Source organism: Chelonia mydas, chromosome 8, assembly GCF_015237465.2.
Source record: "Chelonia mydas isolate rCheMyd1 chromosome 8, rCheMyd1.pri.v2, whole genome shotgun sequence".
NCBI classification, from domain to species: domain Eukaryota; kingdom Metazoa; phylum Chordata; order Testudines; family Cheloniidae; genus Chelonia; species Chelonia mydas.
Window position 1 is genome coordinate 47,720,747 of NC_057854.1, and position 27,776 is coordinate 47,748,522.

At 47.0% G+C, this 27,776-nt stretch overlaps 2 protein-coding genes across 5 annotated transcripts; one reads left to right on the top strand and one right to left on the bottom strand.

The window, feature by feature from the left end:
- Positions 1 to 3,160: 3,160 nt before the first annotated feature.
- ANKRD45 (ankyrin repeat domain 45) lies at positions 3,161 to 26,843 on the bottom strand. 4 transcript variants are annotated; one of them, XM_037907887.2, is made up of 6 exons: positions 26,642 to 26,843; positions 19,248 to 19,547; positions 18,302 to 18,469; positions 12,072 to 12,166; positions 10,523 to 10,661; positions 3,161 to 9,133 (listed from the first exon to the last, which is right to left on the bottom strand). In XM_037907887.2, the coding sequence occupies exons 2-6, from the start codon at positions 19,528 to 19,530 to the stop codon at positions 9,081 to 9,083; spliced, it is 738 nt and encodes a 245-aa protein (XP_037763815.1). In that variant the 5' UTR covers positions 19,531 to 19,547; positions 26,642 to 26,843; the 3' UTR covers positions 3,161 to 9,080. The 4 variants fall into 4 exon arrangements, with proteins under 4 accessions (XP_037763815.1, XP_037763814.1, XP_043377490.1 ...); XM_037907886.2 differs by having other exon boundaries at positions 5,429 to 9,133; positions 26,617 to 26,758; XM_043521555.1 differs by lacking the exon at positions 3,161 to 9,133 and having other exon boundaries at positions 10,406 to 10,661; positions 26,642 to 26,790.
- TEX50 (testis expressed 50) lies at positions 12,178 to 17,588 on the top strand. The gene is made up of 2 exons (XM_043521556.1): positions 12,178 to 13,688; positions 17,009 to 17,588. Exons 1-2 carry the CDS (start codon positions 13,362 to 13,364, stop codon positions 17,276 to 17,278), a joined length of 597 nt encoding a protein of 198 aa, XP_043377491.1. The 5' UTR covers positions 12,178 to 13,361; the 3' UTR covers positions 17,279 to 17,588.
- Positions 26,844 to 27,776: the final 933 nt, after the last annotated feature.

Sequence of the window (27,776 nt, forward strand, 5' to 3'; positions counted from 1 at the left end):
AGCATTCTAGATTACTTTGTAAGATAGGGACAAGCAAACTATATGCATTTTAATACAGCTAAATGTAAATGTGCACAGCTAGGAACAAAGAATGTAGGCCATACTTACAGGATGGGGAATTCTATCCTAGGAAGCAGAGATTGTGAAAAAATTTGGGGCGGGGGGGTTGTGGATAATCAGCTGAACATGGGTTCCTAGTGTGATGCTGTGACCACAGGCTAATGCAATCCTTGAATGCATCAATGAGAATATCAAGTAGGAGAAGAGAGGTTATTTTACCTCTGTATTTGGCTTGGGCATGACTGCTGCTGGAATACCATGGCCAGTTCTAGTACCCACAATTCAAGAAGAAAGTTGATAATCTGGAGAGGTTCAGAGAAGAGCCATGAGAATGATCAAAGGATTAGAAAACCTGCCTTATAGTGATGGACTCAGGGAGCTCAATCTATTTCGCTTAACAAAGCAAAGGTTAAGGAGTGACTTGATCACAGCCTTTAAAAGCCTACACGGGGAACAAATATTTAATAAAGGCATTTTTAATCTAGCAGAGCGAGGTCTAATACGATCCAAGGGCTAGAAGTTGCCACTAGACAAATTCAGACTGGAAATAAGGCATAAATGTTTAACAGTGAGTAATTAATCATTGGAACAACTTACCAAGAGTTGTGATGGGGGTTTTTGGACAGCTCATTATAGGGTCATTTCCTTTTGCAATGAAGGATAACTATGGGCCAAAGTCTCAGCAGAGACTTCAATGGAGCTATGCTAATTTATGCCAGCTGAGGATCAGGCTCTACGTACCAAGCCAGGGGACATGAACTGCTTAGCTTTTGGAAGCCATACAATACTTTTTCTCCTCTACTGATTCTGTTTTCATTGGACAAGCAAGTGAAATAGCTGGGGAAAGCCTTTCCCAACATTTAGAGTTTGTTTACCTGTCTATCAGGCTGTTCCAGAGCCGGAGGAGTGCTTGACGATCAGAGTGAGAAGAGCTTGACTTGTTTCCAAGTGTGCCTGTGTAACACACTGGGCAGTGTTTGCTACTGGTCCCCTTCTGCATCAGCTCCACAGCGGAGAAGAGTCTAGTACAGCACTCGGAGGAAGAGCCTGGCCCTTTAGCTGGCACTGTAATAGCTCATGCTCTTAGCCCTGGTTTAGGCCCCAGGGTCAGCCAAGCTGTAGCACCTTCCCTTGGAGAGGCATCCATTTGGACAAAATGGAGTTGTTTAATCTGTTAACCTAAGAGGTGAAGATCAGCTCAAAGGATGGTATGCATAGCATAAAGAAGGGGCGAGAGGAAAGACATAGATGAGCTATTTGTAATGGCAAACACAACAGGGGTCTTGTTTTCCAGTTTTCTACTGGTAGAGCTTCCCCTGATTAATTTGATTCCTAACGCTCTATTCCTCTGGTAAAGCATGTTTAGTAGGGGTTGCTCTCAGAGCAATTATTGACCCCCCATCAATAATAACAGGACATCACAATTAATGGCCGAGCTGTAGAGGTAGTACATGAATGTAATTCTCTGGGCTCATACATACCCCACCACGGAGGCTGCTTCAACGAAATCAGAAGAAGCCTGCAGATGGCTCACTCAGACATGGCTTCCCTCATGAAAGCGTGGAAAAACCATGCTATCTCAAAACATACCAAGGTTTGACTGGTGAAAAGCTTCATTTTTTTTCCATAGCAACTTATGGAAGTGAATCTTGGGAAACTAAAGCTGTGACCAAGGGGATAATTGATGGCTTTGAGCTCTGGTGCTGGCTCCCACAATCTGTTAAGCATTCATCATCTTTTCCCTGCAGGAGATACTCATGTTAGAAATAATATTGGAGAAAAGCAGCCCCTGCTGTCGGAAATCAACAGGCGCAAACTTATGTACTTCAGTCACATCAGGCGTAGAGAGGGAAATAACCTTGAGAAGGCTATGGTGGAAGGAATGGTGGCAGGTCATCGTAGTAGGGGATGACTAGTGAGGTGATGGTAGATGGTGTGCAGCAGATCACTGAGCAGCCAGCTGCCAAGCATGCAAAATTAACAATGGAACAAGAAGGCTTCCAAAAAAAAATGTGCTATGATGTCACCGGTATTCAGACATGAGTGAATAGATGTGCTCTCAGGGCTGGATGGGCTAGCTACAGGGAGAGACCCCAGTTTCTTCAATGATGAGTCTATGCTGCCTGAGCGAAAGGGCCAGCACCACTGGCCACTGCCACCTAAGGAACTGGGATCAAAGGGAAAGAGCAGGCCTTAGTTGTGAAGGGTGCTTAGGGCGCAGAGGATTTGCTTAGAGAAGAGAAATTAACTCAGAAGTAGAATGGGACCTTAACCATCACAACCGCTGACTGGGGTTGTCTGCGACCTCTCAGCCCCAGAGTCAGAGCACTAGGTCAGGGATCAGGCTGGTGTTCCTTTCTCCAGGGAAAGGGTGTGACTCTCACACAAGCTATTGCCTTAAAGGGTGAAAGTCACCTTTGTTCTCATAATCCGAGTGCTTGGCTGGGACTGAACACACACACACACACAATGCCACCTAAACCCTTCATCAGCCACTATCGCTAGACCAAACTGGAGCCAGGCCCGTGTACAAGTAGCATGAAAAGATGTTTAGCAATCACGCATGAGTCATTACAGCAGAGGTTGAAACCCCCGCTAGTTCCACTCCCAGCTCCTTTGGTTGGTGACCAGCCCCCACATACATCCCACAGCATGTTTTTTCTGCAAGCGCTTTGTAAATGACACATCCCAGCCTGTGAAAGATCCCTGTGTTTCTGCAACCAATATCAGCACTTGTCAGGACATTCCCCCTCCCGCAGTCATGCCTTGAGCACCATACTGCACAGCAAGCGTGTAATTTTTACAAGCAATTTGTAAACAAGACGTTTTCACGGAACCGGAAAGATGCCTTCCTTTTCACTGGCAGTGCTGGTTAGGAATTGAATCCAGTGCAACCTGTAGTGAAAGCCAACTCATGGGCCAAGCAGTGGGCTGCCTTCTCTTTGTTGGGGAATGACATTTGTAAATTAGGCATCAAGCCCCAGGTCCTTGATTGCAGTGGGAGTCCTAAATACCTATGAGAATCTGGGCCTAAGTTATTCTGGAGAGAAATGTAAAGGTGCCATCCTTCTAACATTGCCCATGAGGGTTGGTTTGGGACCCCAAATGTCCTATTACAGTCTCACCTTGATAATGTCCACTAATGAAGCCAATGTGGTGCCTGGCTTTCTCTGGGAAGGAATTTGCACATTAAGCAAGAAGAATGACCTCCAAAACTGAACACCACCTAATGTGTCATAACCATTGCCCAGGTAGGATGTCTCTCACACATCCCCTCCGACTGAAACACGCGCTGCTTTTTCTCTCAGTGATAGGAACTTGTGATTCACCCACAAGCTGTTGCCTCAGAGATCAAAGATATCTTTGTTTTCACAACCAATCTGAGGGCCCATCACATATTGAAACCAGCAGAACTGGCTCCCAACGTCACCAGCTACAGGATGTGTTATTTTGGGTGCGTGCTATTACAATGAATTGGTAAGTCACACAGCACAAGTCAGCATGAAACACACCCATCTTTATTTTCCTCACCAGCACAAAAGCTCATCAGGGACTGAACCTATGTTCTGTGCCCAAAGCACAGCCGTACCCTATCAAGCCAGCTGCAGGGTTAGTTTTTGTTTCTCTGGGAAAGGAATTTTTAAATTAGCTATGAAGTCTTTTTTATTTATTTATGGTGGGTTTTTTGTCAGCAGTGTGAAGGGACCTTAGATTTCACACCACTGTGAAGCATGGCTTTGCCTGGATTTATATCCAGGGCTTCTGAAATCTTAAATTACAGTCATTTGACTAAGAAGCCAGTCTAGTTTGCTTGGTTTCAGAGTAACAGCCGTGTTAGTCTGTATTCGCAAAAAGAAAAGGAGTACTTGTGGCACCTTAGAGACTAACCAATTTATTTGAGCATGAGCTTTCCTGAGCTACAGCTCACTTCATCGGATGCAGTTTCCGGCAGCCAGAGGTTTAGGAACACCCAAAGCACGGAGTTGCATCCCTGACCATCTTAGCTAATAGCCATTGATAGATAACTTTCTAGAGGATAGGTCCAAATCTTTTTTTTAACCCAGTTATACTTTTGGCTTTCACAACATCCCCGGCAACAAGTTCCACAGGGATTGACTGTCCATTGTGTGAAGTATTTCCTCTTGTCTGTTTTAAACTGGCTGCCTATTAATTTTATCAGATGACCCCTGGTTCTTGTGTCATGCAAAGGCATTAACACTTCCCTATTCATTCACACACCAGGAAAATCAGCTGCAGCTGGAGGATCAACACCATGTTAATAAAAACCTGATGAGGGGCATGAGAAAGTTAGAAATAGCCTATGAAGGTAGAAGTTAGACCCCCAGGTGTGGCTCTTCTTCTGCTTCACTTCTAAGTTCTGGAGTTTAGACTTTTTCTATCAGGCTAGCTCAAGATATCTGGTTCTGTCCCCCGTTCTGCCACAAATTCCTTATGTGACTTTGAGCAAGTCACTTAGCTTCTAGTTGCCTTAAGATCCCCTTCTGTAAAACTGGGATAATACTTACCTGCTTAAGAGTGGTGAGGTTTAGCTCAGGGTCGTGCGACTGTTGCTACAGAAGTATTAACACAGGCACAGAAGTGCTACAAAGCCAGCAGCCCTAACGAAGCTTTAGCTTGCTAGATGAAAGGTTTCTTGCGTGAGGTAATGGAGGGCCTAGGCTGTTCTTTGTAAACGTACTGCGCTATTCATGAGGAATAGGTTAATACTGAGGAATACCACAGCATGATTCATCATGCTGTCCAAGCCATTAAGATTCTCCCTCTGGAACAACACAGTTTTAATTAATTTGTCTGCTCCCCAAAGCCTGCTGCAGCGCTGAGGCCTAGTATGTGACTGGAAACGCAATCACAGCCTCCTGCATAGCTGTGTGGGGTACTAACATATGCATAGCCTGAGATGAGGTTTCTTTCAGATCACTTCTTCCACCCACAGATTGGCATCTCTGCTAGTGAGCCCAACAATGCTGCCAAGAAGAGTGTACATCAGAACAGTCAGACTGGGTCAGGCCAATGCTCCATCTAGCCCAGTATCCTGCGTCTGACAGAGGCCAATGCCAGGCGCTTCAGAAAGAATTAACAGGGCTGTTATCAAGTGAGCCATCCCCTGTCGTCCAGTCCCAGTTTCCGGCAGCCAGAGGTTTAGGAACACCCAAAGCATGGAGTTGCATCCCTGACCATCTTAGCTAATAGCCATTGATAGATAACTTTCTAGAGGATAGGTCCAAATCTTTTTTTTAACCCAGTTATACTTTTGGCTTTCACAACATCCCCGGCAACAAGTTCCACAGGGATTGACTGTCCATTGTGTGAAGTATTTCCTCTTGTCTGTTTTAAACTGGCTGCCTATTAATTTTATCAGATGACCCCTGGTTCTTGTGTCATGCAAAGGCATTAACACTTCCCTATTCATTTTCTCCACACCATTTATGATTTTATAGACCTCTATTATATCCCCCCTTTGCTCAGAGCTCTTGGGCCCAGCTTTACCCTTCATTAGAGGGGCTCAGCTGTGCCTGACTGCAGAATTGCAGCCCATGGCTCACATGCAGACCAGCTGGAAGCAGGTGTAGTTTTCATTGAGTTGCACCAGATTTGATGTAGTTCTTTGTTCTTGAGGAGGAGGAGGAACGTTGTAAGCGCTGGTGCTCTTCAGAGGCAGGCAACGAGGTTGGTGTCAGTTCTGATACAGGGGATTATACCAATACTCTTCACCTCTGCTTGAAACCTACGTCACTGCCTGGCCACGTGCTGTGGATCCTTGGCCTTGTTTCTATTTTCTGCTGCTTCCTCTGGCTCATGTTGCTATTGCTCACAGCACTTCACTGGTAACACCCCACCATTCCCTTTTCTAATGTCACAGCGGGAGATGGTTATAGCCAAGGGGCAGAGCCTTTTCCAGGAGCTCCAAGGCCTTGAGGCACAGAGCCCTCAGCCAGTCTCTTAGCATCACCTCTGTGCCAGGAATGAACACCTCATGCCTATTTTGAGAGGGTGATAGGCCAGGGCTTCCTGCCCTGTGGGCTGTGAAGCTGCTCCTTTCACAAAGGCAGTATCAGTGCCATATTCAGCAGCAAGGCGACTGTTTATTTGAAGGTAACACCAAGGGGTCCCAAGGAAAATCAGACTTGCTGGGCTAGGGCAAACATAGAGCAAAATGTCATCTTTTCCCTCAAGAGCTTGCAATCTAAATTGCACAAGACAAAGGCTGAGAGGGGAATCAGGCACAGATGGAGTAAGTGATTTGCCCAAGGTCCCACATAGGTCAGTGCCTGAGCCAAGAGTAGAAGCTCTGTCTCCTGACTCCCAATCCAAACCCTATCTACCTGACCATGCTGCCTCCTAGTGGTTGCCAAGGCCAGGACTCTGAGCTTCCAGAGGCTTTCCTGACCTCCTAAAAACAGCTAAGAATGCTATGGCAGCCTGCAGCACTGCTCCATCTCTGTCTTTACTGAGTGTTTCTTTGCTTTAAAAGTTACTTATGATCAAAAACGGGAGAGGTACAAATACACAGAAGGAAGAGTCAAATGCAGCAAGGCAAGAGTGAATGTTTGCACACTCATTTGCACTTCCTGTGGAAAAGGGTAGATTTACCAGTTACAAGAGGGGAAAAACCCAGCAAGGGGCTCAGGTGAGAAATGGACCTTAGTGAAACGAGCGGTGCTGAGAAAAAAGGAGGTCATGCTATTTACATTGTGCCCAACCTGAGCCATGTATGCACCATGAGTGAAGACTGCAGATTGGAAGAAAGTGGAGGAAGGACCCTTATGCAGGTTGCAACAGCTTTCCCATCTGCCATGAAAGGTATGTGTGCTGGTTTGACAATAAACAAGACTTAACGTAGAGACGGGCCAAAAGCACTGAGGTCAGCTGGAACTCAAAGGTGCTCTGCAAATCAATTGGCTATTTTTACAGACCCTTTTCTGACCATAACTGCACTTTAACCGAGAGCAAAACAGGTTTTATTACCTCCAAGTGAGTTCAGCTTGTTAACTGCCGGCTACAAAGAGATCTAGCAGCTGTAGCTGCTGGAATAGTTTCTGAGGAGTCACACAGCTCCAGGATGGGACACTCGGAGCAGACTCAGAGCCACATATACAGGTGCATCTAAGGTAGTCATTCACAGGGCCCCCCTCAGCAAGTCCTTTACACTGACACTTGAGGGTCACGTCCTCTTGCTTAGCAATGTGTCAGCTCTTTGTGACATTCTCCTCCCCTCATGCAGAGAGCCAGCGCAAGGCCTATGCTCCACTTAAACCTTCTAAATCAGGTTTAAATGAGGCATGAGCTTTGCAGTGGCTATCCACATAGGCTGAACTGCACCTGGAGTGAACGGACAGGTACACTTTTTAAACAGGGCATTTTATAAGGTGCCTGTGGCAACAGAGGGGCCAAACATAGCTGTTCCCTGACTTACCCACCAGCTTGCCTTAGGAACCCAGGCAGAGCTCAAATGAAGGGTGCATGCACAGGACAGCTAAGTAATCAAAAGCAACGGCTCCTACCGCAGTGGATTTGACTCATTTTACAGCATGTTTGGTGCAAGCTGGCTTTCTGCCTGCTGCCATGACAGTGAGTCATGCTGGATGGCCGAGGAGCTTTTATGCTATTTGATTAATTTTTTGTATCATCAAGGAGATTGTCTGAGCAGCCATGTGCTGGCTCCACTAGCCAGCTGAACGGATGGAATTCATTCTGAGGGATCCTGGCTGAAAGCCTCTTGTGAGCACCATGCTTGTGGAAAGCATGTAGCACTACAGAATGGGAGGCAAATTACCGAGGCATTGGCACCCAGGCGATTCCAGCCAGGGAAAGGTGCCCCAGCATAACCCTTGGGGACCACCCACGTTTGGTCCAGAACACAATGAGCACATGTAGGCCGAGCCCTCATCCCCGTCACAGAACGACCTTGACCCGAACGAGAACGAGACTGAGGTTTAAAGCAGCATGGAAAAAAAAACCCAGAAGCTCTGCAAAGGACAGCCAGGGTAGCCAGAGCACAGCCTCCAGCACATGCTCGGCTGCAGGATTTTAAACTACACCCATTGATTCGAGGGAGGGACAGGTGAGAGACTTTGCTATTTTTAGATTGCAAACTCTCCAGGACAGGGCCTTTGCCGTCTATGTTTGCAAAGCACCTCACATGACTAGGGCCCTACAGTAATAACTGAAGTGGGAGAGGGAGCCTGACAGTCCAGCTGTGCTTTGTCCTTCCTGTGTCAGGAGGCATGATCGTCAGAAGGTTTTCTGCCATCTGGGACAACAGCTACACCTGGGAAAGCATCAAAGAAGAACTGCAAGGTCAGGCTGATTTTTTTAAAGTGGAAAGTTCAGGGTGAGCAGGCACTGGGGATCTCAGGCAGGTCTGCAATTAGTAGACTTGTGGTGGAAAAAAAACACTATAATGAAAACCCTGCCCCTGAGAAGGGCTGCCCCTATTGGAGTCACTGGGAGTTGCAGGTGCTCAGCACCTCAAGATCAGCCTCTAAATTACTGAGGTGCTGAAACAACCAGCCTCTGGATCAGAAAGGGCCAGCTATGACACCTAGCTACAGGACATCTAACCCCAAAGACAGTGTCTAATCTCATCATGAGTGGGTCATCCCTGCCTCTGACAGAGTCCTGAGGGGTCTGTCCCTTTCTTATGCTTTGGCAACACTTGTAAAGCTTGTCATGCCAATAAAGTCTTGTTGAATTGAATTTAAAGTGCCACTGACTCCGGTAATGTAGGGTAGCCAGCACCTCATCTGACCTTCCACGAACCGCAAAACAACCTTGCTATCTTGGCATTTAGAAACTAATCACAGATGGGTCCATGCTGCTGCGTCTGCATGTGGATCCAGCCTCTCCCATAATCTTTCTGCCACCGCACACCCTCAGGTAATCTTGTCCTGGAAATACCAAAGTTTGGCTCTCGGGCTGTATGTTCAGATGACTATATATGTGTGAGGCTTAAAAAAATATAAGACCCCGAGGCAGGCAAGAGCTGTGGAAATGAAGCTTCAGATTTTGCTGCAGTTCAGCGCTGACCTGGTGCTCTTAGCTGTCAGAGGACCTGCAAGACAGCAGATTTCCAAGTGATGCTTCATTGCGTTCTAATACTGCCTCTTCTAGTGCAGTTACAGACTAATGGATACAGCAGATACAATGCACTGCAGCTGAGAGAGCTGAGGAAACTGTCAACATCATCACCAGACCTAGAGACAGGGCTATGTGCTCTTGTCACTTTTGACAGCAATGCTGAATGACCATTCCCTTGCCGTGTGTCCCTTCCTCATCAGAGCTATTGAATCTCAGTGCTTTTAGTCCCTGGGAGGGGTTTTAGTCTGAAGTCTCTGACATGCTCTCCATCTTAACTCCAGCTAACAAAGTCTTTGTCTGGGAATTTCCTTTGGTGTTTAAGGGGAGTCCCAGCACAGCTGGCACATGCAGAGCGACTCCCTTAGAGCTTGCAGGGTCTCTTCCCCATCACTTGCTTCCCTGCCCCTTCAGCTTTACAGTCCTCTCTGGCTTCATTCTCATGACAGCAGATGGCTGGGAAAAGACTAGCCAGGAAGCGGGGACTGAGTGGGAAGATTAGGGCAGTCCAGGGATTCAGGTATTGAGGAAAGCAGAGCCTGTGGCCTGGGCTGGAGAGCAGGGGTTTGGATAGAGGAGAGAAGCGGGGAGTGGGAGCACTTAGGGAGAGCTCTGGTCGGAGGCAGTGATGAGTTTGGAGGTGCTGGAGGGTTTTATGTGGCTCCAAGATCAGGATTTGGGTGGCAGGGGTCAAAAGGCTGGGTGACTGTGGGATGCTGGGGGGGAGTGGGAGGGCGTCCGAGCCAGGGATAATCAGGGATGGGATACGTTTGAGGAAGGAAATCCAGGATTTCCCGGCAGTGGGAGGAAAAGAGCCCCCTGCATCCTTAGGAGGTTCCCTGGCCTCTGGCGTGTCCTTCTCACATTCCTAACTCAACAGTGAATAACTCTTCAGATCCATTCCTCCCCGTCTCAGGTTTCCATCTCTCCACCCGCATTCCGTTATGGCACCTGTCTGCCTGGAGTCTAAGCACCTTCTGTACACACAAGGACGGAGGTGTTCATCCCTCCCTCCCCGCCCTCCAGTCAGCAGGGGTGGAGACCAGCACAAAGCTACCCTAAAGGACCAGAGAATGGGGTCCATAATCTTTCCGCCACCGCACTCCCTCAGGTAATCTTGTCCTAGAAATATCATATACTATGTTGTGTAGGGCAACACATGTATACCATTTTAATTGATATGGTCACTCAAGAGCCCACCCTGTATTCAGTGGCTATGACTATTTGAATTTATTTTTCAGTAATTTATTAATGTCCATTAATTATTATTATTATGTATTTATTATTATTACATATAGATATTGAAAATCATATAACAGATTCATCCTGCCCGTAAGGCTATGAGCTCTGTAGCCCCAATACTCACGGGGCATGGCCAGCTTTGTGAAGATGGGAAGCATGATATCTTCCAGCTGCTGCTTCTGATCCAGAAAGTCTTGTCTGGTGGGCTCCTTGGTGTTCTCAAGCCAGTCAGATTTTACACGACAGGCGCTGAGAGACATGTTCTGTAGAAGAGACAAGGGACATTAACCTTTAGAAGGCGAGCTCCGGAAATCAATTACAGTATATACTTGTTCATTAGCCAGTTCATTTATAAGCCGACCCCCAAGATGGATAGGTAAAAATAGAAAAATCTGTATTACTCTTTCATAAGCCAACCCTATATTTCAGGGTTTGGCTCCCAGCCCATCAGGGTAAGCCACTGGCGGATTGGGACGTTTTGTTTACCTGGAGTGTTCACAGGTACGGAGCCGCTCAGCTCCCTGTGGCCGTGGTTCACCGTTCCCAGCCAATGGCGGTGAACTGCGGCCACAGGGAACTGAGGGGCTCCATGCCTGCAGACACTCCAGGTAAACAAAACTACAATGTATTAGATATTCAATTCAATGATTTCATAGAGTTTAAAATCATCAAATTTTGGTGTAGACCTGTTTATAAGCCGACCCCCACTCTTTGATGCGTCACTTTTCTTTACCAAAAATATTCGGCTTATGAACAAATATATATGGTACTTCATTTTAGATGATGTTATGAGTGGCCCCTCTCAACCAATCAGAAGGCCAGGTAGCAACCCAGGGTCAAACTGCCTGTGCGATTTCTTACATGCCTGCCTCTGCCAGCCACAAAAGAGAGGATGCAACATTGGCCTTGAACTAAATCTGGTCTCTCCTGTTAGAAGTTACAAATAAGGCACATTGATTAAGTTTGTATCAGTTAATTGAAGAGAGAGGTATGGTGTAGTGATCAGATCACAGGACTGGGAGCCAGGAGCTCCCAAGATATCATCCAGAACCGGACGGTCACTCTTGCTGTGCCTCTGGGCTCAGGAGAACTGGGCGCAACTCTCTTCAGAGTCCATAAACGCTGTTGGGCTACAGGAGATGCTGCAAAGCAACACGAGGTGCCAAGCGATCCAGCACTAAGAGTGCAGTGAAAGGGCTAGAGCAGGAGGGAGGAGCACGGTCTCTGGTCTCCCTGTGTAACCTTGGAATAACCACTCCACCTCTCCGCGGGTCGCTTTCCCCATCTGTAAATGGGGATAACACTCACCTCGCACAGGACCTATAAGGCTTCATTCATATGCGCAAAGCATTTGGGCTCAGATCCTCAAAGGGATTTAGGTGTCCAACTCCCATTGAAATCCATGGGAGTTAGACACCCAAATACCTTTGGGATCTGAGCCTTTGTGTTTATCCAGCACCTTCTCCAGCAGGATAACAAAGTACTACCATTCATACGCTGATCTGCTCCCCATTGCAAGCACTGCTGAGTGTAGTCTCCACCTCTTTGGCTGGGGAAGCCTTTCCGCAAAGGGCGGTGTGAGCAAAAAACATATCCCCACATGGAATCAAGAAGGCAGTTCTAAAGTTTATTGCAAATAGATCGGTTCTCCTGATAAGAGCTCTGCATTGTACCTTGTCTTCCTTGTTCAGCCTTCCCTGCACCTTTTCTGGGTCTGCAATCGTTGCCTGGATGTGGGCGATGAATGTCCGCAGAGCCTGCTTAGCTTCTGCGAAACAGGACACACGTGAGGTTAGTCATGGGGAAGTGCTCACAGAACGAGGCAGGGGCTTATAGAGAGACAGACTGCTACACAAAAGGAACCAGCCTTGTGTCCCATGTTGATCCAGACTGCTTTAAGGCTATTTAGGTACTAATTATTTGCCCTTTCTTGGAAGCCCTTGGGGTTTATAAATATTAACGAATGGAGCCTCACCACACTCCCAGGAGGTAGATAAGTCTATTGTCCCATTTTACAGATTGGGAAACTAGGCAAAACAGGACAGATCTTCAGCTGGTGTAAACCACTGCCTTCAATGCCAATTTATGCCAGCTAAGGATCTAGAAATGATGGGCCTGCTCCTGTGAGGTGGTGGGTGCCCCTACCTCCCCTGGACTTCAGGGGAAGTCCCAAGAGCTCAGCCTCCCACAGGGTCACACCTACACTAAGGGTGTAAACCTGAGGGGTCAGTCATTAGCAAAACTGTGCATCTTCGAAAGAGCACAACGCAGAGCACTGCCCTGACCAAGTCATTGGGGGACCAGACTGTGAACCCCTGACTCATAACAGAGCAGTTACTCGCACAAGGAGCTGTGACTTCAATAAGACTAGTTGTGTGCACATGGTTTCTCATGTTACCTAGTTCCATAATTATAACTGGCTGTACTAGCACAGCATCCTTGGCAAGTCAAACATCTGTATTAATAATAGTTTGCACTTATATAGCTCCTTTCATCTGTGGATTTCAAAGCACTGTACAAAACGGGTCAATATTATCTCCATTTTACAAATGGGGAACTGAGTCACAGAGCGGCTAAATCAGTTGCAGAGCTGGGATTAGAAGTCAGTCTTTCTAACTCCCCCTTCCCCACTCTCGCTGCTAGACCATGTTAGGCTGCTTATATCTTTAACTCCTTACGGTGCCCACTGAGAAAAGCTTTGAGATCTTTATGACATCACAATACCTTTCTTGAAAGCAAACGCCACTGGCTGATGATGTCACCAGCCGACAACTTCTCTGGCACTCAGGACTGGAGCTTGGTCCCAAGCCACGAAACGCCAGGGTGGAGGGTTTCATTTGCTTAAAATCCATCCAAGGCACTACAGTATGAACTTTAAAGACTATTTGCTACTGGATCTCTGGCTGCAGTTGGTACATGCTGACAATCAAGTCACTGGAGACCTTTCCTCTTAAAAAAAGACCATGTTTGTCCGAGGCGCCTCCCTAGTCTTTCCTGTCTGGATTGTCGTCTTGTTCCAAGACAGCCTCTGCCTTTGTGATCGCCCAAGCTGGGTCAGAGTTGGATGGGAAATTCTTCCAGAGGATCTGGAGCAACTGCAGCTTGGAACTCCGCTTCAATCTAACTGCCTGCCCTACCCTCTGGACCAACTGTCTCACTGCTTTACTCACCTGGAAATAGCCAAAGGATGCTTGGAGGTTCTGTGTGCCAGCTGCAAAGTTATACTTTTCCTCCTAGGGGGCTTATGTGTACGCTGTCTTTGGAGCAAATTGAGAAGACCGCAAAAGAAGGTGAGTGATGTAAATGAGCAAGGTAGGAATGATGCTGGTTAGATTAGAGCATGGGACTGGAAATTGACTAACTCTGCTACTGACTCACTGGGTGGCCTTGAGCAAGTCACTTAAGCCTAACTTTTCAAAAGTGTCTGCTAATTTTGGGTGCCTCCATTTTGAGGCGCCATTGAAGACACCAAGGCCAAGAGGTTCAGAAATAGGAGCCTAAAGCTAAGTCCATGTTTGGACACTCTGAAAGTGGCCTGATTGTCAAAAATACCAAGCACTCAAGATCTCCCATTGATGGTACCCATCTCTCCAGGGGCTCTGCTGTGTGCTTGGCACTTTGGGAAGTCAGACCACTTATTTAGGTGTTGAAATATCCTGTGTTGGCCAGAGGGCCAGGGACGGTTGTCAGCTGTCGAGTTTTGTGCCATGATACAACTAGAGGCTATGAACAGCTAGAGTCAAGGCACTTAAATGTGGGAAATAGCAACCAGCCTAGGATAGCACCCACCACTTTGGCTTGGATCATCCCTGAGCCTTGTGTCCCATTTCCTGGGGGAGGTGGGAGTCCTCTGGATATGGCCAGAGGTCTAGGGAAAGCCCACCCTTATGCTATCACTATTATTTGTATTAGAATAGCACTTATGGACCCCAGTAAAGGATCAGGGTCCCATGGTGCTAGGTGCTGTACAGACAGTAGTAAAACAAAAATAGTTTAATGTGGACAAATGTAAAGTAATGCACACTGGAAAAAATAACCCCAACTTTACATACAATATGATGGCGGCTAATTTAGCTATAACTAATCAGGAGAAAGATCTTGGAGTCATCGTGGATAGTTCTCTGAAGACGTCCATGCAGTGTGCAGCGGCAGTCAAAAAAGCAAACAAGATGTTAGGAATCATTAAAAAAGGGATAGAGAATAAGATGGAGAATATCGTATTGGCCTTATATAAATCCATGGTATGCCCACATCTTGAATACTGCGTACAGATGTGGTCCCCTCATCTCAAAAAAGATATACTGGCATTAGAAAAGGTTCAGAAAAAGGGAACTAAAATCATTAGGGGTTTGGAATGGGCCCCATGTGAGGAGAGATTAAAGAGGCTAGGACTTTTCAGCTTGGAAAAGAGGAGACTAAGGGCGGATATGATAGAGGTATACAAAATCATGAGTGGTGTGGAGAAATTGAATAAGGAAAAGTTATTTACTTGTTCCCATAATCAAAGAACTAGAGGCGACCAAATGAAATTAATGGGCAGTAGGTTTAAAACAAATAAAAGGAAGTTCTTCTTCACACAGCGCACAGCCAACCTGTGGAACTCCTTGCCTGAGGAGGTTGTGAAGGCAAGGACTATAACAGGGTTTAAAAGTGAGGTGGATAAATTCATGGAGGTTAAGTCCATTAATGGCTATTAGCCAGGATGGGTAAGGAATGGTGTCGCTAGCCTCTGTTTGTCAGAGGGTGAGATGGATGGCAGGAGAGAGATCACTTGATCATTACCTGTTAGGTTCACTCCCTCTGGGGCACCTGGCATTGGCCACTGTTGGTAGACAGGATACTGGGCTGGATGGACCTTTGGTCTGACCAAGTATGGCTGTTCTTATGTTCTTACGTCCCTGCCCCAGAGAGTTTACCGTGTTGGTTAGTGAAGAGGTTCTCAACCTTTCTCTTTCTGAGGCCTCCCAAAATGCTATAAAAATTCCACAGCCCACCTGTGCCACAACAACTGTTTTTCTGCATATAAAAGCCAAGGCCAGTGTTAAGGGGTAACAAGAAGGACAACTGCCCGGGGCCCTACGCCACAGGGGGCACCATGAAGCTAAGTTGCTCAGGCTTTGGCTTCAGCCCCGGGTGGTAGGGCTCAGGGCCCCAGGCTGCAGTCCTGCATGGTGGGGGTTTGGCTTTCTGCCCCCCACCTCTTGAAACCTGCCCATGGCCCCCAGGGGACCCCTGGTTGAGAACCACTGGATTAGGGTTACTGAATGGTGCTCTCTGAATCTGAAGAGGTAAGGAAAGGAACAGAGAAGAGATGATACAGGTAACACTCCAAATGGTTGGTGATCACCAAACAGTCAATGCCTGGGGCCTTGCTGCTGCAAACACTTAATTAATCCAAGTCCAAGGATTTCCTCCGGCTTGCCCGCGTGGCAGGGCTGCCGTCTGTACTCAGACCACGCAGTGCCCTCAGTGAGGCAACATACTTGCACATGGGCTTTCAGTTACAGTCAGATCTTGGGGCAGGTCCTCCAAGTATTTTGGCTCCCAACTTCCACTGAAATCAATGGAAATTAGGAGCCTAGATACCTTTGAGGACCTGGACCCTGGTGCTTTTGGGGCAGAGCGCTGTATGTCATTGGGACTATTCACAAAGCAAGGTACAGCTCAGCGTAAGTGCATCAGGAAGTGGCCCTTACAGCTCACCTGCTCAAACTGATGAAGAGTTTTGCCATTGACTTCAGCAGGCCCAGGATTAGACCCTTCGTCAGCAGTCTCTAGAAGATGCTTAAGAAACTTGACTTGTTGATCATTTAAAATGCTCTGGCTCCCTCTTTAGCACCGTTCCAAGAGGCTTGAAACCTCTCCATGAACCATCAAAGAGGAAAGGGCTGATTTTAAAGGGACAGGTCAACTGGGCCTCATCATTTTAAACTGAATTGCTATTCTGAAGACTGAATCTAATGGCAAAGGACTCCGTAGCATGGGTTCACTCAAGAATTTCTCTCATGCACCATGAACATAACATAGGAACAGCCAGACTGGCTCAGACTTCCTGTCTCTGGCAAAACCAGACACTTGCGAGGAAGGTGCAAGAAACCTCCTGTAGGCAGATGTGGGGGTGATCTGCCCCCAGGAAGGTCTCATCCTGGACCCTAAGAGTTAGAGATTGATTTAAGCCCTAGAATGGGCAATGGAGACATTTGAAAGTACTGTAACAGCTAGGGTAGAACCCAGTGGGAGCCTTAGCAGGTGGATGGGAGGATAAGTCTGAAGTTTTCTTATAACGACTTGCAGAGAGTAAATCTCTGGAGAACAACAGACTGGATCAGATCCCCAGGCTGGTGTAAACGAGCATACCTCCATTGAAGTTCATGGATCAGATCCCCTGCTCGGGTAATGAAGAGTAGTTCTGCTCAATTCTATGGGCCAGATCCCCAGGCTGGTGTAAATCAGCGTCACTCCACTGACATCGGTGGAGGTGACTTACACCAGCTGAAGATCTGGCCTGCGGACTCTTGAATTAGTAAGTAAGAAATAAAGCCAGGCTGGTGGCTTTTGGCTCTCGATGAAAAGAATTACTGTCACAATGTCATCTGCTTTGTCTTTCCAGGTGTCTGTGGAGACCTCTTCCGTTTCTGTCACGACAGAATTTCATGCTGAGTGCACCTGCAACGTCGACAAAATGCTCTGCAGGCTGGTGGCAAACACGTCTATCATGATGAAATACCTGAAGTACGTATGCCACCATCATAGGAAAGAAGCCAGGCACCGGAAGTTAAGTAAGAAGAGGAAGGAAGAAGAAATTAAGGATGAAGAGATCTTCCCTATTTGTCCGTACAGCCACAGCTCCAGCATGGATACTGTGATGCACGAAGTATAAGCGAAAGGACTCCTCAGACAACAATCATATTTTCGTGCGCTAATAATTGTTTATACATATTCTTTGCTAAGATATTGCGAAGGCAGGAGAGTGGGGAGGTCAAGGACTGAGCCAATCTGAAGTCGATGGCTGTTTGTTTGAATGTTTATCTAATGATGACAGTTTGAGAGTTGAACGCTGTCCATGTTCCCGTGGACAAGGTGGGGAAGCAGGAGGGGAGAAAGAGGGACTATTAAAAAAAGTCTTTCAGAAGCATGGTGACAGCGGTTTGAATTTGGAATGTCAGTAAAATAACATTGTACTGGGCAGAAAGAAGCCCTAGTTCTCTCCTGTGATCCAGCTGCTTTGAGCCACTCCCTCAATGCAAGGCAGCTGGAAAGCTGCCTTATTCCAGCTAGTTGGGGACTCCTCTAGCCAAAGGTGAATTCCCATATGGCATGGAACCAGAATAAGCACTGTACACCATCTCCTCCAGCACAGTGGGCATGGCCAAGGAACAGGGGGCATGACTGGAGAGCCACTGTGTCCAGCTACCCCTGGCTGCTAGAATGGCCCCTTAGAACTGTAGCTGCTGGGTCACACCAGGGGCCAAACTGCTCCCTGACCACTCTGCATGTCAGGGAGCTGCATGGACAGGGTAAACCAGCTTTGTCCCTTTTCCTCTGGTCCTGCACTGAGCATCACTTGGCAGGACCAGAGAACCTCAGCCTGATGCTTTATGTTTCTGCTATCCAGGACTTTCTTTAGGGCATGGGCAGCTACCAAGGGTCCACGCACAGAGTTACTGGTGCAGATCTCACGTTAGGAGCTGCATTTGTTGTTGGATCAATCACCTTACAGGTCAGGCCTAGAGTAGTATTTAAAATTCACTTGACCTACAGACATGGGGGTCAAATCTTCAGCAGGTATAAATCAGCATAGCTTCATTCACTCCAGTGGAGCTCTGATGGACTTTCACCAGCTGAGGCTCTAACCCATGGTGATCACAACCTCCCCTGTGTAGTTGGGCGTTACCAGTCTCACCTGCCCAGTCCAGGAATTCGACGCAGTCTGTCTGTGCATAACGGTCGGCTATATCTCGGGCCTTTTCACCCCGGAAGGTCATCGCTAGAATATCAGCTTCCAGTTCTACCAGAGTTTTCAAAGTCTCCAGCTGGCCCCAGGCCGCAGCACAGTGGAGGAGTGTGTAACCTGTGGAATGATAGAGAAGTCATCAGAACCAAAGGGAGAGGTATCTTGCTGGGGGTCAAATGCCAGCTAATAATACTTTGCATTTTCAGAGCAACTTTCTTCCCAAAGTGCTAAGTACATGTGAAACCCCCCTGTAATGCAGCTGCCACTGGAGGGGAGGTCAGCAACTAACCAGTGCTGCACAGCAGAGTCGGGGGCGGGAGTGGGGGGAGAAAATTGTGGCCAAGGGCAATCCTCAGACAAAATGTACAGGGAAGGAGCCAGCCATGGAGGGGAGGGGAAAGGCATGTGAAGTCTGGAATCAGTGGTACGACAGAGGAAAGGGAAGTTTTGCGGCAAGAGGGTTAGAGAATTTAGGTTGCAGGAAGTGAGAGATGTCCAAGCAGCTGGGACAACAGAACAGGAAGATCAATTTCTAACAGTGGAGAGTTACAGGAAGGGAACAGAGGAGAAGTCAGGATAGGGGGAGTGAGTGAACTTGGAGAGGAGGTGAGTATAAAGCCACGTGGGGATCTCGGGTCAGATCCAAAGCCTAGTGAAGTCAATGGAAAGGATACCATTACTTCAGTGGTGCTTGGATCAAGCTTCACAGAGGCAGAGTGGAGGGTGGAAGGAGTAAGTGAATGTGAATTCAGAGAAGTCAGGTTAAGCTTGAAGGAGCAGAAGGGCTGATCCTGCACCAATGAAGTCAATGCATTGGCTTGGATGGGAACTGGGTCAGGGCCGGAGTGAGCAGGTATGGGGCCTAATCTGTTGCCCACTGCTGTCAGCAGCATACCTCTGGCTGTTTTATCCTTCATGACCACTCCGTATTTTGCCAGTGCTCTGATGACTGCACTCTGTCCAGCCATGCTGGTTGCATGCAGTAGGTCTCTCCCTATGATGTCCTTTTCCATGAGAAGTTGCATGGCCTTTTCACCATCAGGGTCTTCTGGGTCAGCAAAAATCTGCTGCACACCCTCCACATCTCCAGTGAGAGCAGGCCTCAGGAGAGGGTTAGAATACTCTGGCTCCTTAGGCTCCCCTGTATCTGCTGGCTGTGTTGCTTCTCCTAGCTCCATTGTCTCTAGAGCAGTGTCTGCCAAAAAAGGAGGAACAGTATGGAATCCTTTAAAGCAGCTGATTGGTTTTGTGGTTTGCCCATATATATATTCACCAGGATTGTAACCTGGGTCTTTTCCAAAATAGAATGGGGCACATCCAATGTTCACCAATGACCCTCCCTGATATGAACGTATTATTTTTATTTACAGTGTGGCCAGCTTTCATTATTTTATCATGGGTCTTGTGATTTTTCTTAAAGCCCCAGCTGTTGGAACCATGATATTACATGAGAATCTCAGCTTTCATTTAAAAAACAAAGTACACTTCGTCCCTCATGGCTGCAGAGTACAGCTGGAAAATGTCAACCCTAATGGCTTAAACCCCAGAGGGGCAAATACCAAGAACCTAACGTTTACTTTTTTTTTTTTTTAATCTCATGATTTTAAAGCCAGTTTTGTGATTTGTGTGTGTCAGGCTCATGAGTTTTGAACTTTGGGGTTGGCGATACAGTGTTACCAATGCATATGCCAGTTTTGCAGAATGTAGTGTTTAAAAGGGCTTGCCACCTAACTCAGGCAGAGTAGATCAAATTAACTAGCAACCAATTAAGTGCAGATCATTGTGATAAATTAAGACAGATTTCCATGAGTTTATACATCAGGCAGAGATTGGTATGAGCAAGACAATGAACTTTCTTTGAACTTAGTAGCCCTTACATAAAGTATTCAGATGTAATTTTTCTGCCCAGTGTCAATTTATTTCCATTACTGTATATTCATCCCATTACTGGCTCCCCCTGCTGGCTAAAATGAAACATAGCAATAGTTTGTGTGTATAAAAAGATCTTCTGTACTTTCCACAGTATGCATCCGATGAAGTGAGCTGTAGCTCACGAAAGCTTATGCTCAAATAAATTGGTTAGTCTCTAAGGTGCCACAAGTACTCCTTTTCTTTTATAGCAATTCATGGTTTTACCTTTTACTAACTGGGCTGCTGGAGAAGGATAATTATTTTGGTATTGAGAGTAGCAGTCATGTTAGTCTGTATCCACAAAAAGAAAAGAAGTACTTGTGGCACTTTAGAGACTAACAAATTTATTTGAGCATAAACTTTCGTGAGCTACAGCTCACTTCATCGGATGCATACCTGCATGCATCCGATGAAGTGAGCTGTAGCTCACAAAAGCTTATGCTCAAATAAATTTGTTAGTCTCTAAGATGCCACAAGTACTCCTTTTCATATTTTGGTATTGAAAATCATGGGCTCCTATTCTCTTGCAGCTGCTGGGGAGTCTGCACAGACTAATTATTAGAATGGACCAGTGAAAGTTGGGATTGCTGGGTTCTAGACCTTGCTTTGTCACTTATTAGCAATGGGCTTGCTCCATCACACACTGAAATCAGTGGAAAAACTCCCACTGATTTCAGTAGACGTTGTATGAGGCCCTGTGTGACCTCAGAAAAAGTCACATAACTTCTCCATGTGTTGGTTTCACCACTGGTAAATTGGGGATAATAATGTAAATTTGCAAGGTTGTTGTGAGGCAATTAATTACAGCCCTAGGAAGCTAGCAACAGTGATATTGATTGGGGGACAGGGACATAGTTTTTAATCCCATGAAACTGGGCACACTATGTTTTTTGTATATATATGGACTGTCAATTAATTGCAGTTAACACAAGCGATTAACACAAAACAAATTAACTAAATTAAAAAATAGTTATGATTAATCACAGTTTTAATCACACTGTTAATAATGGAATAACTATTTAAATGCATTATAAATATTTTGGATGTTTGTCTACATTTTCAAATATTTTGATTTCAATTACAACACGAAATACAAAATATACAGTGCTCACTTTATATTATTTTTTATTACAAGTATTTGCACAGTAAAATAAAAATGATCCAAAGCAGTGCAGACCAATGCACCTTCATTTGCATCATCTGAGTCAGATGCCACTAACAGAAATTAACACATTTTTTTTAATCATCAGCATGAAAGCATGTCCTCTGGAACGGAGGTCCAAGCATGAAGGGGCATACACAAGGCCGGTGCAAGGACATTTTGCGCCCTAGGCGAAACTTCCACCTTGCGCTCCCCCTCCCCCTCTCCCTCCTTTCCCCTTCCCTCGTACTGCTTCACTATGGTACAAAGTGGCAATGACAATATCAATATGACGAATTTCAACAACCTACACACGCATATTCGCACTTAAACATATACACTCAAATACTTAACATACACACACAACTGACACAAAGTATTAGCGAAATGATGCAGCAGCACTTGCCAGAGTCTTAAATCTGAAACAACTCAACAAAAATAGTTAGCCTCAGTTGACAACCTCCAAAAACTAGTAAACTTAGCATTATAAACAGCCTGTCAGAACGGGTAATGGCTGCGCATGACGAGAAAAATTACGTCACACACACACATTCTGGGTACCCAGAGGGGGAGGTTTCCATGTTTGGTAACTATAATGCCTCATGGTGCCCGCTTATCTCTGCATTGACCAGCTGTGCTCCGGGTGAGCACTTCCCATAGGAAATCCTGAGATGGGTAAACTGCCCCAAGAAATTTAAAAATGTCCAGGACCAAATGTAGAATAAGGGGGGCAGGCAGGAATCTCCGAGGCTGCTTTCTATGGGGAGCTGGGGCACCAGCGGGAAGGCTGCAGGGGGCACACAGGGAGGCAGCGGCAGGTACCCAGGTACCCTCAGGCTTTGGGCAAGGAGTCCCGCTCCATCCCCTTAGTGCCCACCTGCAGCTCCCATCTGGTCTCGCCACGGCCCTGCTCCGCAAAGGGTCCCGCCTTCGGGGGACGAGCCTGGCCCACCTCGCTGTCCCGCGGGGGCTGTGCTCCGCCCCAGAGCAGGCTGGGCCCTGCGCTCCCCACCCCAGAGGGGGCCGGCCCAGCTCCCCCCCGGGCCGGACTAACTTTTTGTGGGCCCGGCACCAAACATATTTGTGGGCCCCCCTGGGGAATGAAGAGGCTAGGGGCAAGAGCACAGCAGGCAGGGTGGATTTGATTTAAATCATGACTTAAATCACTAGTTAAGAAGACTTGATTTAATCCTGGGTTCCTACATAAAAGTGCATTCTTGTTGGTTGTTATAACCTTAATACATATTCTTCACAACACCGAGAGATGTAGGTTTCATTTTTAGAAGGTACACACTATACATTTTTAAACCATGATTTATTTTGAAAACTTTTCAGATGAGTTTTACAGCTATATCAATCATTCATTTTCAGACTGGTTATTTTATTTATCAAAGATAATTGAAGCAGATATTTATGAAGTCATTGGGAGGTGAACTATCTCCAATTCAAGAGGTTAATCATTAATATTTGGAGGCTTTTCTTACCAGGCTGCATTAGGAGGAGAACACCACCAGACAGACATTTAAATTGCTTTACTTAAATAAAACAACAAAGTTAAGTATTCTGGATTTTTTTCTTCAACTGCAAACATAATATTTTAACAAAAAAGCATTTGTCCCTCACTTCTCACATTTATCTCCAGACTTCTTCTCCTTGTCCAGATCTATTCTGCCCCCAACAATCTTCTATTCATTGAACTTTTTGAAACTTTTCACTTTTAAAGAGAGGTAAGGGATTGACCCTGTGTACACAAATTTACAGAGGGACAATAGAGTTGAGGTCTATTATTTCTCACCCCTATATATTATTTATTTATTTAAAAACATTTTTGCTGTTAACAAGCATGTTACCTCTGGAGACGCAAATCCACAGTTTGAGAACTGCAAAACTAAGCATCTCTGATGGTATCCTCTAGACTGAGCACTGACTCCCATGGGGTAGATAGAAAAATTAACCTAAATAATCTATACAGGAGCCTTTGGAACCCCATAAGATTGGGTCCCTAATCCATGAACTATTAAAACTCATTTACAAAACTTTTCTTAAACATTACATGAATATATTGTCTCATACTATAGAATTAGAATTTATAATCCCTATTCCATGATATAATGTATCTTAATTAAAACTATTTTAGATAGTTTTTTTCCCTCAAAAATCCAATTTAAATTTAAAAAATCCAATTTTTTGATTTTTTTTTAAAAGTCATTGATTTTTATCCACCCTGATAGCTGGGCATAGTCAGGGGGAAGGATTGGTCCCCAGCTGGAGTGAGGCAGGGGCCAGGGGCAAGATGAGCACAGTGGGTCATGGGGGGAGGATTAGTCCCTACTGACTGGAGCAAGGCAGGGGCTGGGGACAAAAGCACAGCGGGGCGGGAGCTAGGGTTGGTCCTTGGAGTAAGGGAGGGGCCGGGAGTAAACTGCAAGCGCAGCAGGACTGGGGAGGGGGTAAACAGGATCCCCCCCTCACCCCTGCCCACATAGAGCAGGTACCTACCTTCTCCCCGGTTCTAGCCCATTCTCTTCGTCGCTCTTGCATGGAGCTGAGAGTGGGGGGTGCAGGGTCTGGGAGGGAGTTAGGGTGCAGGAGCAGGCTGGGGGTTGGGGTGCAAGGTCTGGCCAGGAGCTAGAATGAGGGAGGGGTCTCAGGGTCGGGGCAGGAGGTTTGGGTGTGGAGCGCTTACCTGGGGCAGCTCCCATTCGGTGCGAGGGGTGCAGGAGCTCCTGTTTGGTGCTCAGGATGGGGGTGGGGATGTGCAGGAGTCAGGGCATGAGGTGGGGGGGCTGGATATATGTGGGGGTGCAGGAGTCAGGACTGGGGGCTGGGTGTGTGTGAGGGGGTTCAGGAGTCAGGGCATGGGGTGTGGGGCAGCTGGGTATTTGTGGGGGGTGCAGGAGTCAGAGATGGGGTTCTGGGAGGGTGCAGGAGTCAGGGCAGAGGGCTGGGGGTGTGTGAGGGGGGTACAGGAGTCAGGGAAGAGGACTGGGAGGGTGCAAAGGAGATGCAGGAGTCAGGGCTGGGTGTGTGTGAGGGGGGTGCAGGAGTCAGGGCTGGATCATGTGGGGGGGTGCAGGGGTCAGGGCTGAGGGCTGGGGAGGTGTGAGGGGGGTGCAGGAATCAGGGCAGAGGCCTGGGGGGTGGAGGAGTCAGGGCAGAGGGCTGGGGGTGTGGGCTAGGGTCATGGAGATGCTCCCAGCCCCCTGCCCTGAGCGGCTGATGGCAGGGGGCTGGAGGGGATATGTCCCGATTCCACCCCTTTCCCCAAGGCCCCGCTCCTGCCTCTTCTCCGCTTCCTCCCTCTCCCTCTGGAGGGCAACAGCTGATTGGTGGCAGGGAGGGAGAGGGAGTGAGAGGGGGAGGCGGGAACCCAGCACATCTGGAAGAGGCAGGGGAGGGGGGAGCTTGGCTGCCAGCACAGCCTGCCCTGTTGGAGCAGGACTGAGCCCCAGGAGCCACAGTACCAAGCTTCTGCCCCCGCAGGGGAGAGCGGGGGACGGAGAAGAGTGGCCGCTGGGACCCCTTCGGAGCGTGGGCCCGGCACCATAGCTGGCGCCATGGTAAATCTGCTACTGCCTGCGGTGCTGCTCCGCCCGCCGCAGTGAAAGCTGTGCCCAGGCCAGGCCCCGCGCCGCCAGTCCGTCCCCCGGCTCCGTGCGCTGCGCGGCAGCCAGGCAGCACCTGTGCTCATTGGAGAAAAGACAAGTTAAAATGTAAAAAAAAATTTGGGGCACCGCTTTTTGGTGCCCCCAAATCTTGGCGCTCTAGCGATCGCCGAGTTCGCCTAATGGTTGCACCGGCCCTGGGCATACAAATGTTTAGCATATCTGGCACGGAAATACCTTGCAATGCTGGCTACAACAGTGCCATGCGAACACCTGTTCTCACTTTCAGGTGACATTGTAAATAAGAAGCAGGCAGCATTATCCCCTGCAAATGTAAAGAAACTTGTTTGTCTTACCAATTGGCTGAACAAGAAGTAGGACTGAGTGGACTTGGAGGCTCTAAAGTTTTACATTCTTTTGTTTTTAAGTGCAGTTATGTAAAAAAAAAAATCTACATTTGTAAGCTGCATTTTCACGATAAAGAGATTGCACTACAATACTTGTATGAAGTGAATTGAAAAATACTTTCTTTTATCTTTTTTATATGGTGAATATTTGTAATAAAATAATATAAAATGAGCACTGTACACTTTGTATTCTAGGTTGTAACTGAAATCAATATTTAAAAATGTAGAAAAACATCCAAAAATATTTATAATATATTTAAATTGGTATTCTATTATTAAATGTGATTAAAATTGTGATTAATTTCAACTATTTTTCTCATGATTAATTGCAATTATTTTTTAATCGTTTGACAGCTGTAATATCTATCTATCTATATCTATACAGCCATTGTTTATTTTCATTTTCTCACAAAAGCACTTATCCACAGATTTAAAATACACAAACACTTAGAGATTAAGGAACAAAAACACCGGGGACTTTAATATCTATGTGCTCCATAAGAGAGGGACTTTCTAGGCACAGTTTGCATGTATTTTCCCAGGATCCGGGTCTAACTCAGTTAATTCAGGACAGAGGATTATGTGGCGTCCCAGTGAAGTCAATGGGACTGCACAAGAGGAAGGGACCACACCTGGAAATTGCATCAGGCCCAACTTCACTTAAGCTGACAGGAACCATTTTGTTTCTGTTTTCTCATGAGAGGGCAATACATTCTTACTGTGAGGCTACTTCTCTCTCCAGCCCATGGAAAAATGCCATTTGCACAAACATTTAAGAAGAAAAGCCATGTTAGAGGAGGATTTGTCATAGAAGGACCTGATCCTGACTGGTGCTGAGTGTCCCAGACTCACTGATCCCAGTGGGAACTGCAGGTACTATACTCACACAGTTTTCAGGGTAACTGTGTTGAAAAACATAGGACAAAGGGCCAGCTCCGAAGGGGAAGCCCCCTGCACAGTGGCGTTGAAGCTCACAAGATGGGGCCCTGCTACACTGGATTTGTGCATGCAACTTCATTGTTCTCTGCTCAAATGCTTCTCAGTGGCTCCCGACTGGACCCAGGCTGCTGTGGGACAACAAGCACCACACTTGGCACGTCCCACAGCTCCCTAGTGCAGATTCTCAGGATCACGCCCTAAATGACCACACTGAACAAGACACAATTAGGGCCCCATTGCCCCTCTAGGGCTCACACAAACCTGCGCACAGCGGGAATGTCCTCACCTCCCAAGAAAGCTATTCCCGGCCCTGCCTGGCCCCACCGATGCAGACAGCTTCTGCTGTTGCCATAGCAACAGTTCTCTGTGTGCCACCTTCACTCTCCTCCGGATTCCAGGGAAGGTTGACATCACGGAATGGCTCTGCCCAGCCAGCAGGGGGACCAGGCCCACTGCCAAGGGTTCCAGGATGCACAATGCCACTGCGGCTGGAAGTTAGAGGGAAATCACTGGTGAATATGGCTGGAGGAATCATCAAAGCCTTATGATGCCAGCCTGCATCTCCTGACACTAATTTTTAGGGAACGGATTTAAAAGCCATTTCCAAACCCTTGGTATCATGTCAGTGATCTGTCTTTAAAATTCCTCTCAGGTCAGTGATGTCTCTGGGAGTCACACAAGATTTTGGACTAGACTGTGCATAGCCACTAAGCAGGGGCCTGACTGCAAGTGAATGGGAGTCTTGCTACTGTGCCTGACCCAAGAACAAGAAAAGGGATATGCAGTGTTGTTGTAGCCGAGTCAGCCCCAAGATATTGGAGAGACAAGGTGGGTGAGGTAATATCTTTTATTGGACCAACTTCTGTTCTCTGGCTGAGAACAGAAGTTGGTCCGATAAAAGATACTACCTCACACACCTTGTCCCAAGAAAAGGAATGGCAGCACACCACATAGCAACCTGCCACCTGATTGGGAATGGAAGTAATGAGCAATGGATGCAAGGGATCCAGCCCCAAACACAGTGTGGCCCCATTCGTGGGTGGGTTGTACCTGCCATAATAGTACCTGAGGGGGTCTGTCTTTTTTTTTTTTAAACACTTTGACACTATTTGCATAGCTTTTCATGCCAATAAAGTCTCCTTGAATTGAAATGAAGTTGACTTTAGTGGACTTTGGATCAGGACCCAGGTGAGCAAGAGGGTTGTAAGACACATGAAGCTTCTCTCCTTCTGCCCATTCCCACAGTGTCTGGGTGCAATCACAATCCCTACAGCACACAGACTGCTCCCTCCCACTGCCCACTTGATATGCAAGACATGCTAAAAGCAATGAGGAGGAGGAGGAGACAGGAGTAGCATTGGCTGATCACAAAAAAAGGCACACACCACACCAGTTTCCTCAGGATGGTGCAGCATCTGCAC

Coding starts and splice junctions, on each gene's coding strand:
- ANKRD45 (XM_043521555.1), bottom strand. CDS start 19,530: ATGGAGCTAGGAGAAGCAACACAGCCAGCAGATACAGGGGAGCCTAAG. Junction 18,470..19,247: donor GAAGGATAAAACAGCCAGAG/GTATGCTGCTGA, acceptor ATCATTCCACAG/GTTACACACTCCTCCACTGT. Junction 10,662..12,071: donor GGCTGAACAAGGAAGACAAG/GTACAATGCAGA, acceptor TCTCTTCTACAG/AACATGTCTCTCAGCGCCTG.
- TEX50 (XM_043521556.1), top strand. CDS start 13,362: ATGTTTGTCCGAGGCGCCTCCCTAGTCTTTCCTGTCTGGATTGTCGTC. Junction 13,689..17,008: donor TGAGAAGACCGCAAAAGAAG/GTGAGTGATGTA, acceptor TTGTCTTTCCAG/GTGTCTGTGGAGACCTCTTC.